This window comes from Pleurodeles waltl, chromosome 1_2 (genome assembly GCF_031143425.1).
Source record: "Pleurodeles waltl isolate 20211129_DDA chromosome 1_2, aPleWal1.hap1.20221129, whole genome shotgun sequence".
In the NCBI taxonomy this organism is placed as follows: Eukaryota; Metazoa; Chordata; class Amphibia; order Caudata; family Salamandridae; genus Pleurodeles; species Pleurodeles waltl.
The window spans coordinates 1,316,033,945-1,316,046,937 of NC_090437.1; the positions used below are offsets into that span (position 1 = coordinate 1,316,033,945).

General features: G+C 40.7%; 1 protein-coding gene across 3 annotated transcripts in view; it reads right to left on the reverse strand.

Moving 5' to 3' along the window:
- Positions 1 to 8,531: 8,531 nt before the first annotated feature.
- The window catches only part of LOC138251102 (zinc finger protein 420-like), a 46,386-nt gene continuing 41,924 nt past the window's right edge, over positions 8,532 to 12,993 (reverse strand). For 2 of the 3 annotated variants that reach the window (XM_069205623.1, XM_069205624.1), the window contains exon 2: positions 8,532 to 10,544. In XM_069205623.1, the coding sequence (XP_069061724.1) occupies positions 8,644 to 10,542 (1,899 nt within the window). In that variant the 5' untranslated portion in view covers positions 10,543 to 10,544 and the 3' untranslated portion in view covers positions 8,532 to 8,643. The remainder of the gene's footprint in view (positions 10,545 to 12,993) is intronic. The other variant, XM_069205622.1, reaches the window with a different exon arrangement.

A 12,993-nucleotide genomic window follows, 5' to 3' on the forward strand; every position in this document is an offset into this window, starting at 1 on the left:
TGCTGCCGCGAGTATGAAAAATATACCTATTTTACAGATGTGGTGTCCTTTCCAACTGTGTCTTCAGTGGTGCCAACATCCACAATGGCTCCCATCTTTTCTTGGAAGAGAGTGAACTCCAGCTCAAGGGAGGGTAGATCATCACCTGTACAATGTTCCTTAGCTCCTAATTTGTTCTTCTTTGTATGTCATCTTGTATTGCACTTTTCTTTTTCCTTCCTACCTCTGTGACAGTATTCACCTACACCAGTACTTTGCTCCATTGTTCGTTTTTTTCAGATAATGATGTTTGGTGTGTGCTCATTTGGAATGATGGCATCTACCAAGAATCCCAGTTCAGATGTGAAACCCTACATGAAAGTTGGGATGAGCATTATTCCACAGTACTCAGTATGGTATGCGCCATAGGAGTGGTGGTAAAAGCTGACCCCGACAAACACTGTAATTGTCACGGGTGGTGGTAAAAGCTGACCCCCTTAAGGCTGACAAACACTGTAGGTGTGGTAAGAGCTGACCCCTAAGGGCTGACAAATACTATAGGTGTCAATAGAGTGGTGGTAAAAGCTGACCCTGTTAGGGCTGACAAACTCTATAGGTGTCACAGGAGTGGTGGTAAAAACTGACCCTCTAACGGCTGACAAACACTGTGCCATTGGAGTAGTGGTAAGAGCTTATTTACAAGCCCCTTGTGCCACCTTGTGTCACACTAGTATCATTTTTGTACACTAAGGTTGCCTTTTCCCAGCACCAGATTTACAAAGTGGTGCAATGCTTGCAACCCCTTGGCCCACATTATGCCTATGCCAGGGGGGCCATTCCGACACACAGAGGCCCGAAAAAAATGGTGCAGTGAAATTTACATCATTTCACTGTGCCATTGTTTCCGTCATTTTTTACGCCTGCTCAGAGCAGGCGTTAAAATGACGCACCCACATTAACCTATGGGCCTCCCTGTGCTTTGCTGCACTAGCGTCAACATTTTTGATGCTAGTGCAGAAAAGTGCCACAATAGCGTAAAACATATTTACGCTATTTTGCTAATGACCACCACGGTGCAAGGTATTATAAATACGGCGCAACCATGGTGTCATTAAATGGCGTTAGGGGGACGCAATAAAAGTGGTGCATCATGACCGATGCACTACTTTCTTGTAAATCTGCCTCTAGGTGTCACAGAAGTGGTGATAAGAGCTGACCCCCTAAAGGCTGACAAACTCTTTAGTTGTCACACAAACACTGTAGGTGTCACAGGAGTGGTGGTAAAAGCTGATCCACTTAGTGCTGACAAACACTGTAGGTATCACTGGAGTGGTGGTAAGAGCTGAACCCCTTAGGGTAATACAGTGAAAACACAACAAAAGGACACCACACGAGTTTTAGAAAAATAGCAAATATTTATCTGTGTAAAAAGAAGACCAAAACGATAAAAATCCAACATACAGTAATAAAGATATGAATTTTGTAAGATTTATCTTAAAAAAAACAGTTCCTTAAAGCCTGGAAGTCGATAGCTCCACCAGGGGCTATCACGGCTTCATGATCAACAAAACCAACAGTTCAGGTTGGCCGCGGCGTTGTGGGCCAGCTATGATGTTGGGAAGACCCACAAACAGTACCTTTGGAATTGTAGGGCGTCGTGAACCTCACGGTGAGCTCCAGAGAGCGGCGTCGCTGGCATTGCGGTGTCGGTTCTGGAGTCGTCGGGCCTTTGAAGTCACGCGAGTTGCAGATTGAATGCCGGGCTGATGAAGTAAGGAGTGCTGGTGTGGATGGTGTTGGCGCTGCGGTGCAAAGCGGGACGATGTGACGTGCGGTGCCCACAGGTCACGGTGCAGGCAGTGGCTCGGTGACGGCGTCCAGAGGTGTCGGTGAGACCAGGACTGCGGTGTGAAGCGGGGCGGTGCGACGTGTGGTGACCACATGTCACAGTGCAGGCAGCATTGTCATCGTTGCTGAAGCACTGTTGTTGGTAGGCCCAAGCCAATGGTGCAGGATGGGACGCTGCTTTGTGACCCTCAGGAGCGGAGTCAACAGGCCACCGTGTAGGCAGGGATGCCTGGTGACGACACTGGAGTCGATGGTGCTGGCGTTGGTGGACCGGGGCTGCAGTGCAGGGCGGGACGGTGCTTTGGGCTTCTCACAAGCTGTGTCCACAGGCCACGGTGCAGGCAGCGGCATCGGCGTCAGTAGGAGCATCGTCAGGAATGCCCAGGCTGCGGTGTGAGCAGGTGATGCTGGAGTGCGAGGCCCACAGGTCGCGGTGCGAGCAGCGGCTCGGTGAAGTCATTTGATGATGGCGACGTTTACACCCGGGTTGTGGTGCAAAGTGGGGCAATGCGACTCCGTGTGGTGTCGGCAGGTCACAGTGCATGCCAGCGACGTTGTCGGCAGCATCACAGTGGTTTTTCTGGTTACACAGCACAGAACACATAGTTTCCAGTGCTGAAGGTCGAGGAAACTGAAGTATTTGGTGTCCCTGAGACTTCCAACAGGAGGCAAGCTCTACTCCAAGCCCTTGGAGAACTTTCTCAAGCAGGATAGACAGCAAAGTTCACCCTGAGGTATTAGGACCTTTGATAGGAAGAGGATTCTGTAAGCTAATACTGGGAGTGCAGTTAATTGCCTTGGATACCTTCATTCGAGCAACCGCCAAAGAATTCTGGCTGTCCGTCACCTTTTGGACAAAGAGGTGCGCTAGCTCCTCACATTGTAACTGGGAGTGGACAGGCAAGAGATACATTCCTTGGGTCAGAGGGTTCCTTAGCTACTCCAAAAGGAGTTTTGGGGCAATTTTGGGCAGTAGAAATTTTATCTGAATAGAAGGTGGCCCGAGCAGCTCTACAAAGCCCATGGTAATTTTTTAATGCCATTTTATACTTGAATTTTTTCTCCTCGTCAAAGGAGACCCTAGAGGACCTCTCCAGGCCCTTACAATGCGTTGTCCCCACCAGTAACGTTTTGGTAAACCACAGGGTAGAGGGGTGAAGTCCGACAGGTCGGTTGATCTAAATCAGCCACTTGCTCCAGGCAAGGTGTACTGTTCCTCAGTTAGCACTGAGAGACAGCACATCTCATTTTGACCAGTTCCTAGTCATGACCTGGGGTCCAATCTTGACTGTAGATGGGGAGTAATAGGTCTGGATGGAGAAACGTACTGTGAAATAGTCCGACCAGAGAAGTGGCGGGTGTGGGTGAGTCAGTGTATCAATGTTTTATATTTGTGAAGATAGGATCTAAGAGATTACCTGCCTCGTGTGTTGGTAGGGAATTGATTAAATCCAGATTTAGAACCCTAAGATTCTCTATCATGGCCTGGTCAGGGCTACACTCTTATTGATTAAATCAATAGAGTGAAAGTGCAATAGAATTCTGTTATTGAAAAATTATTACTTCTACACAATTTGATCAGGGATCTCTCTCTAATATACATCAGATTATATGAGAACCTCCGTAATCGCCACAAGGATGTCTACGGGATACTTTGAATATAGTTACCCTCCTCATACATCACTTCCAGAGGCCATTTTAAGATGGTGATTCAGTATGGTATGGAGACAGATGTCTGTCTACCAACAGAGACACTCATTATTTTACACATCTAAAGGATATGCCATGGGGCAGGACTGCCAGCATTACCATGACAACCATCTTTCAACAATAAATTAAATCCATAAAGAGAAGGTGCCATTGAGTTCTGATATCGAAAAATTACTACTTTTTCAGAATTTAATCGGTGGTCTCTCTCTTATACAAATCAAATTATATGGAAGCCTCAGCGATTGCAAGAGGATATCCCTGCAACACTCTAAATACAGTCACCATTCTCATATATCTCTTCCAGCAGCCATTAGAAGATGGTGGATGAGTATATAGACAGATATCTGTCTCTCAACAGATGTAATTATTATTTTGTAGCTCAAAAGGGTATACCATGGGGGGTCTAAGAGAGAATATAGAGAACATTAGTACATCCTGAGGGTGGCTATCCTACACTAATCTAAACTAATGATCTACTACAGGTTATCTTAACAATATATAAGGATATTTCTATACGCCAAAGGAATGTGACCCCAAAAGGATAATTCAAAGGAAAACTACCTTCACTCACTGAAGAATATTAAATAGCATTCTTCCACAATATTCTATCATTCAGACCTTTTTCATGCATGCCTAGATTAAAGATCCAATATACCTCTTTTTTCTTTTGATAAGGGGTACTCCCTTGATGGTTTTGATCTTCTTTAGTATAACCCAATTGAGGCAATTTTCTGAATGACTGTATTTCATACAGTGCTGTACCATGCAGGGCTTGTGTTCTTTTATTGCGGATTGCTGATTTATGTTTGCTGAACTTATAGCGGAATTCTCTTCCCGTTTCCCCTACATATCCAAGTCCACAAGGGCATTTAATCTAATATGCTCTTCAGCAGTTAGTCATGTACCTCAGTATAATACGTGTGTCCATATAGTTTAAATTGGTAATAGTTACTGCACCATCATATGCATGACAGTGTCCACAACAGTGGTTTCCCATTACAGGGTAATGCCCTGTGATGGATTTCTGTACAAAGGTAGTTTCACATGTGAACCTCAATTTTACTAGCTTGTCTATCACCTTGCAATTTCTACGAAAGGCAAAAAATGGGCCTCAGTAGCCTAAATTCTTCATGACACATATTTAATATATGCTGTTGGGAATTTACAACCTGTTTGATCTTTCGATTGAAGAAAAAATGTTGAGTAACACACACTAAGTTGTCCTTATTTTCCTTTTGCTTAGGTACACAGATGAGGTCTCAGTTGAAGTATCTGTCCCTTTTAAAGAAGTCTTTCACTAACCATCTAGGGTAAACCCTCTTCAATAATTTCTCCTTCAAGATGTTAGCGTTCCTAATGTAATCCTGGAGGCTGGAACAATTTCGAAGTATATGCAGGAATTGACTAAACAGGATACCCTGTTTCTGGCACTGAGGGTGGAAGCTTTGAAAATGAGGCAAGGTGTTTCCAGCAGTAGATTTGGTCTATAAGGAGATATTTAGCCTTTGGTCCTGGTGCTGGTGCTGTATCCAAATATGCAAGAATTCAAACTATTCTTGCTGTTTTGGGGGGAAAACATCATATTATTGTCACAAACATTAATGCAGGCAAGAAATTGGAGTTGTTCCTCTTTCCTCACTCAAATAAAGAAGATATTGTCAATAAAGCGTGACCACTGTCTAATATTCACAAAAAATGAATGGGGCTTTTTAATATACCCTTATAGATGTTGGCTACACTGGGTGCACATGCCGCTCCCATATATACTCCCATGATCTGCTTGTATAATAGCCCATCAAACTCAAAATAATTCTCTCCTAGTACGATTTTCAAGCACTGGAGAATGAAGGCCCCAACGTGTTCTGGAGTGGAGCATGCCAGTACCACGCTAATAGCTTGTAGTGCACCTTGTTGAGGGATATTTGATAAAGAGCTTCAACATCCATTTTGATGAAATCTAAACCTTCCGACCGAGGGATCATATGTCCTGTGTCTTTTACATAAAATCAAATGTGGTCACAAGAGATTTCAAGAATGAATCGATATATACGGATAGCAGTTCTGTTGCTGAGCGTATGCTAGATACAGTAGGCCTGCTCATTTTTGTGTGTTTGGGGTACCCCATAAATCACTGGAATCTTGACATCAATGTTATTTTTAAAAAATCAAATTCCAGCCTACAATTTACCCCACTTTACAGTGCTTGCACATTAACATCCTTATTGCGACCAATAATTCTTTTAAACAGGTCTCCCTTCACTTTTTGATAATGTTCAGGGACAGCTAACATAGTCCCCATCTTACTTTTATAATTTTCCTTGTTAGGTATCACAATGCATCCCCCCTTATCATCCGGTTTTATAGTGGTACGTTTATTACCTTCCAACTTTTTAAGAGCACATTTCTCCTCATAGGAGAGATTCCCTTGTTGTTTGGGTGTGTAGTTTATGGCTCTCTCTATTTTGTTCATAAGATGTCTAAGCTAGGACAAAAGTCAGATGGAGGGTTTAGTCCTGTTATAATCTGGCAGGTGACTTTTCCCCACAAAGATGCTGCTATTTTGCTGTAACACAGAGGAGGATACATTAAGAAGGTAATTTGAAAAATGAACCAGTCTGACTCTGCTTTTGTGCAATCAGGTGGTGGTGTTGGTATAATTTGAATGGTAAGAGGTATAATAGATCATGATTACCTTTATTCTACTTACCTGGAGGAAGAGGAAGACATTTTGATTACAATAATCCAGAGACCCAGAAGCGATGACAGTAAACAGAGACTTATGTGATGTGAAGTGATCGTTGGGAAAGGATGTGGTTTTTTGGAACGATTGGTATAGGGACTATAGGTATAGGAATTAGACACCTTCACGGGTAAGTAGCCGCACTTTACAAAAACTGATTGATTGATGCATGATGGCAATGGCTTACACTACGGGATACACCTTGCAGGTTCATAAAAACACTCTTATGTGATGGAATGAGGGTTTCACAAAACACGCATATTTGGTGAAGGGGTAAAACCTTATCTCGTTCTTGTTGTTAAGATATCCCTGCAGTGTTTGTTTTGAGTATATTTATTTAGTACTTATTATTATGGGATATGGGGACTTGTCTCACTTCATCCATAGTTTCATTTTAGGTGGGTAATTTGATGCCCTGAAGAAAGTGTACAGCGTCTGCCAGGTTCCACCGAAACACACAGAAGTTGTAACCACAATTCCTAAACACACAGTGCCAACATAGCAGGCCAAAACCTGTTTTGTGATGTATGATAAAATTAATCGGGGAAATGAAATATATGTACTTATGTATATGTAAAGAGGATACATGGGCTTTAAAGAATGTATACTGATGTATATTTTTTGAATGATTAATAAAATTATTGATATTGGTTTACTGTATGTGTTCAGAGTTTTAGATGTAGGGTGTATGGTATGAGTGTCGTATTAGTGTTTAGTATTACTTTTTATGAGGGGATGAATACATACAAAGTGGGAGTGATTGTTGAATGTATACTATTGAAAATTGTTTCTAAAATGTAGAAAAAAGTATATTTATACTTATATATTTTGCATTAAAGAAATATATCCTGATAAATGGGATTTCTTGATATTAGTTGTTGACTCAAATTAAAATCAATATGTGTATATGAAGTAAATGTACAATGCTAAGGTAATCTATTGAATAGTAGTGTGAATGGAAGAGGGTTTGGTTGGTGTCCATGTTTCTGTACCCCTGTCCCACTCCCTTATTAGTTTCAGGGGCCCTCCGCGTTGATTGGTACACAATACAAGAAACATCAAGGCAGTTCCTGACCCAGAGAATAAGCTTCAAACAGCTGCACTGTGTGGTTATTGTACAGACTGGTTTGATTTGACTGTCTGTTAATCTCATTTAGGTGCAGTATTTACCATCTATATCTTAATGGAACCTATTGACCGCACTGCTTATATGTGGAGGACTTCTTTCTCCTTTTTAAATACTTCTCACACTTAACTGAGAATAACACATGAGCCTGCATGTATACAGTCACTTGTGTGTGCTTCCTAATGTATTTATTTGTGATAGTTGGCAGAATGTCCTGCCACATTCACTGCTAGCACTAGGAGTTGCATCTATGTGCACCCCTTGGTGATCAACTAGACTTGTTAGAGGGAAAACATACCCACGTTCCTTACATAAAAAGGTTGTGTAGGGTTGAATCTGCTTAATATCTGCCTCCGGGACTGTGGCTCAGGGACCATGGTGGGCTGGTGAAATATACATTAAATTCTTGGTAACAAGTTTCTCCTCTGCTAAGCAACTTAAGTTGGGTGAGAACATCTGATTTCGATTTAATGCACCACATATGCATGTGCCAGTGGATAACATTCTTTGCCCTGCCTCCAAGAAAACTTAGGGAAAAAACCCAGGAAGATGTGCCATGTTTGGAGAAGAAGTGTTAAAAAAATAGATTTTCTTTTTGGTTGGCCCTGGCGTCTTACTAGTGCCTTCAAAGAAGTATAAATAATCTAGCTACGAGCTGCCATCTTCCAAAATTGAAACAAGACTATGGGGGTTATTACAACTTTGGAGGAGGTGTTAATCCATCCCAAAAGTGACGGTAAAGTGACGGATATACCACCAGCCGTATTACGAGTCCATTATATCCTATGGAACTCCTAATACAGCTGGTGGGATATCCGTCACTTTTGGGACAGATTAACACCTCCTCCAAAGTTGTAATAACCCCCTATATGCTCTAGCCAGAGAGAACTGTCAGGGAGAAGGTTCCACTGTTATCTGTACCAGCACACAACCTGTCTGGAAAAAGCCCTGCAGCTATGACCCATCCTGGAAAAGAGGAAGTTATAATAATAGCAGTTTCTAGGCTTCTATCCTTCTCTGTGGACTTTAACTTCAGTCTGCTGTCATCGAACATCAAAACCTGATGTAGAACATTGAAGTTCGGCACTGTTGCAGCCATATGCAAACAAAAACCTGGACATAGTTGTTGCTGTACATATTTATTCTATATATGGGGCACAAAATTCTTTGTTGATGAAAATATTATACAATGAAATTTTGCATTTTGTAAACAATCATAAGATTGGTCAATGTTCTTGAATCAAAGTGTACTTTCTGTGTGAAATTCCATGTGCTTTATTAGGAGTCCTCGTCGCGTAAAAGTTCTTGAACATTCTTTACACGGATACAGTCTCTCACCTGTGTGTATCCTCCTATGCCTGATTAAATTTGTCATTGCCCTGAATGCCCTTCCACATACGTTGCAAGTATTTGGTTTCTCCCCTGTGTGCACTAATTGATGGGTCATCAAGGATGATGAAGAACTGTAACCTTTTCCACATTTACCACATATGTATGGCTTTTCCTTTGTGTGTGTTTTTAGATGACAATTGAGAATGCCTGGCAGGCGAAAATTCTTATTACATATAGTACATTTGTAGGGTTTTTCATCTGTGTGTATTCCTTCGTGTTTGAGTAGCTCTGTGGTTCTTTTGAAGCATTTTCCACATTCATTGCATACATATGGTTTTTCTTCAGTGTGTGTTATTTGATGCTGTTTTAAGGCAGCGGAAAGACTAAAACACTTTCCACATGCCTTACACATGTATGGCCTCTCATGTGTGTGTGTTTCTTTATGTTGTTTGAGAATTTCTAATGAGCGAAATGTTTTACCACATTTATAACATCTATTGATTTTCAGGCCAGCATGTATTCTTTGGTGACTAGTCAGACTTGATGACCAGCTAAAACTCTTCCCACATTCATTACAAAAGAAGGGCCTTTCACCAGAATGTACTCTCTGATGCATGATCAAGTATTGGTGCCGGCTAAAACTTTTCCCACATACATTACAAGTATGTGGTTTAACCATTTTGTGTACTATCTTGTGTTTTTGGAGGTCTCCAGACAAGGTAAATCTATTCCCACATTCTTCACACGCAAATGGTTTCTCTCCTGTGTGTATTCTCTGGTGCATGACAAGCTGTGATGACTGTCTGAAACTTTTTTCACATTCACTACATGTATAAGGTTTATCGCCTGTGTGTACTGAACTGTGTGATTTAAGGTGGGTTGATCGTCTGAATCTTTTCCCACATTCATTACATTTATATGGCCTCAGTCCCGAGTGTATTCGTTGGTGAGTCATAAGGGAGTGACATAAGGTGAATTTCTGTCCACAATCCTTACATTCATATGGTTTATCTCCACTGTGTGTTCGCTTATGTGTTTTTAAGTTTGACAACTGATTAAAACATTTCCCACATTCATTACAAGTGTACGGAGTTTCTCCAGTGTGGATTCGGTGGTGGGTGCGAAGTGACGTATTGTCACTGAAACGTTTACCACAATCAGTACATGTATGTGGTTTCTCTCCAGTGTGTGTTTGTTGGTGCCTTCTAAGGTGCGCTGACTGTCTGAAGCTCTTTCCACACTCAGTACATGTATATGGTTTCTCTCCTGTGTGTATTCGCTGGTGTAAAATGAGGTATGTTTGGTGCCTGAAACCCTTTCCACATTCACTACAAGCATATGGTTTCTCTACGGCATGTGTTATTTGGTGGTTTTCAAGATGTGCTCGCTGACTGAATGTTTTATCACATACGTCACAGCTGTAAGGTTTTTCCCCTGTATGTACTCGCAGGTGCATTTTAAGGCTTGATGACACACTGAAACACTTGCCACACTCCTCACATGAATAGGGTGTTTCTCCTGTGTGCACTCGTTGATGAATCATCAGCCACGAGCTGTTGCTGAAACTCTTCCCACACTCGCTACAAATATATGATTTTTTTTTAGCACCTATGCCCTCTTTGGTAGTTTCTTTTAGTTTGCTGGTTTTTATTCCACACTCAACAGGTCCATTTAACTGTTTTCTTACAGATGTCACATGATGCTTCCGCCGTGAATAGGTGGCATTTTTGTGAAATTTGTTAAATGGCTTCGATTTCTCAGAAGAATGTTCATGATTCCCCTTCGTATGTGGGTTCCGGGGCGCCATAACTATTGGTAAAGAAAAAAGTGGAACACAATAAACTATAAGCAGGTAATATATACAATATAACAACTTTATAATCATATTTAGTCAGTGGATATTAGAGGACATGTCTAAATTTGAATGGCTCTGGCCATTCAAAGATGCAGCTCAATGCACTGATGGTACTTCTCTGTTATGGTAAAAAACAGTATTGCAAAAATCATTAAATTTTGTGTGCCATGATCAACACAGAAATCACAATTTAAACAATAATCTGCCAATTGATATAACATGGACTTAGACTATTGTATACCTTTACAACATGTAGCAAGACCCTGGTTACAAACAAAACTAACTATCACAATTAACAAAAAAATATGCTAAATATTTACAGCCAGGAAGTTGAAAGTTATCATAACAGTGACCAATGAAATATAGCCTTTCACCAGTATATATGGAAGGACCACTGAAGGCACGTGTAAGTAATAATATCTTTGTAGCTATGTATTAATTGAAGGGATATTTAAAAAAAGCATTAGCAACTGCAACATGTCTGGCTTGCATTTTTAATATGTCTTCCTGTAATACGCAATGTAAACCACACATTGGAACCATTAGACCATGACCAATAAATTACGGCCCCTATTTCAGATCACTAGAAACCATAATGTTACGTTAATGGCTTACGGCCTATACATTTAGTCATACTATAATAGTACTGTTAAAGTAATAAAAGATGCTATCCACAAACCTAGGAGTCTCAATCACCAGCTCCACCTCTCTATTCTTTTCTGTGGTGAGATCCTCACACACATAAGTTTACTACTTACTAAATGAGGAAGAGACTGGGGAGTGGTTGAAAAAAAGGGAGGTAAATACTACAAAATAGGTGGGGTTTAGCGAAGAGTAAGGACGAGTCAAGACAGGATTAAAAAGGGCTTAAGGAATGGTTAACTGTGGGTTTAGGGAGAGGCTGGCACCCACCCACAGAAGACTAATGGGCGGATTATGATCTTGGCAGATGGAATACTCAGTCACACACATGACAGATATTCTGTCCACCCTATTATGATTTACCAAAGGATATAATGGAATTATAATATGGTGGACGGGATATCCGGCATGTTTGTGACAAAGTAAGATTGTAATCTGGCCCTCCGTCCCTTCCTATTCATAAATTGCACTTTTAAAGTAATTACAGGCAAAATGACCCAAAAGAGTAGTAAATGTACTCCAGCTCAGCGCTGAAGTATGTCCAGTACTACACATGTCATGTCCAACCACAGGTAATGCAACAACCTCCCTTCGAAAATAATGGAGGTAGGAACTTAAAATAAAATCCAAGAGGAAATAATGTTAAATTAAGGTATTTAAAATAGTTACAAATATTAATTAGTTGTTAAATAACTACCTAGATATAAAGATTTTTTATTTTAACATATTTAATACACATTTTAGAGCTTTTACATTATCGTTAACATTATTTTTATTAAAACATTAAATTACATTCATCTAATTCCATATATCATTTTTTAACAATTATTAATACATAGTAAAAATAAAATATGTGTAATGTGGGTGAGGATGTACCAGTATGCAGCTATGTTGCTGCCTTGAGGTCACTAGCTGGTACTTGCTATTTTGGGACATAAATACAAGATGAATACAGACCAATTAATTGAGATCATAAGCATCAAAACATTACAAGAACAACTGTTGTCTATAGAAGATTCTAGCATGGGATATGTCATAGAAATGTTTTCTGAACATGGATATGCAGCGTTCTACATAAGGGAAATGAGAGGTATCAGGCAGAGTAGTGGGCAAGGTGAGGTGTGAAGCCTTGCAGAAAGCCAGGTCAAAACCACAGAGGCAGGCAAGTATATAAAGACCATGGCTTGATTTAGATATTGGCAGATGGGTTACTCTGTCACAACAGTGATGGATATCCCGGCCTGCCGAAATCTAAGTCTCATTTAGATTTCAGTAAATGAGATATCCGTCACCATTGTGATGGAGTATCCCATCCGCCAATATCTAAATCAGGCCCCAAGATTGGGAATTTCAAAAACAAAGGGTGAATACACCAAACTAAGGCAATTGGTGATTTCTTTAAATGTGAGAGTTACAAAATATGTCTGTCAAAGTCATAGACATGCAACACAATCATAATGCCTCCAAAAACGCATGAAAATAACAAGTGAAGAAAGGACGGAATAATTCAAAGTATACGCTGCAACGTAAAAAGTAGTCCAGACCAAAGCTCCTTAAAAAGGTGTGCCACTCCAGCCGTGTTAGAAGCATTAAAAGTACGGTGCACAAGCTCACCAAAGTGCTGTGGCATGTGGGTGTGCAAAAGCAATTGCACTTCTAAGGAAGAACGGGCTACTTGGACATCAAAAGTTCTCAGACAGATGTTAATGCCACATCTTTTCAAAACAATAAGGCTTTAAGTCTTCTTAATTTATCAAAGCT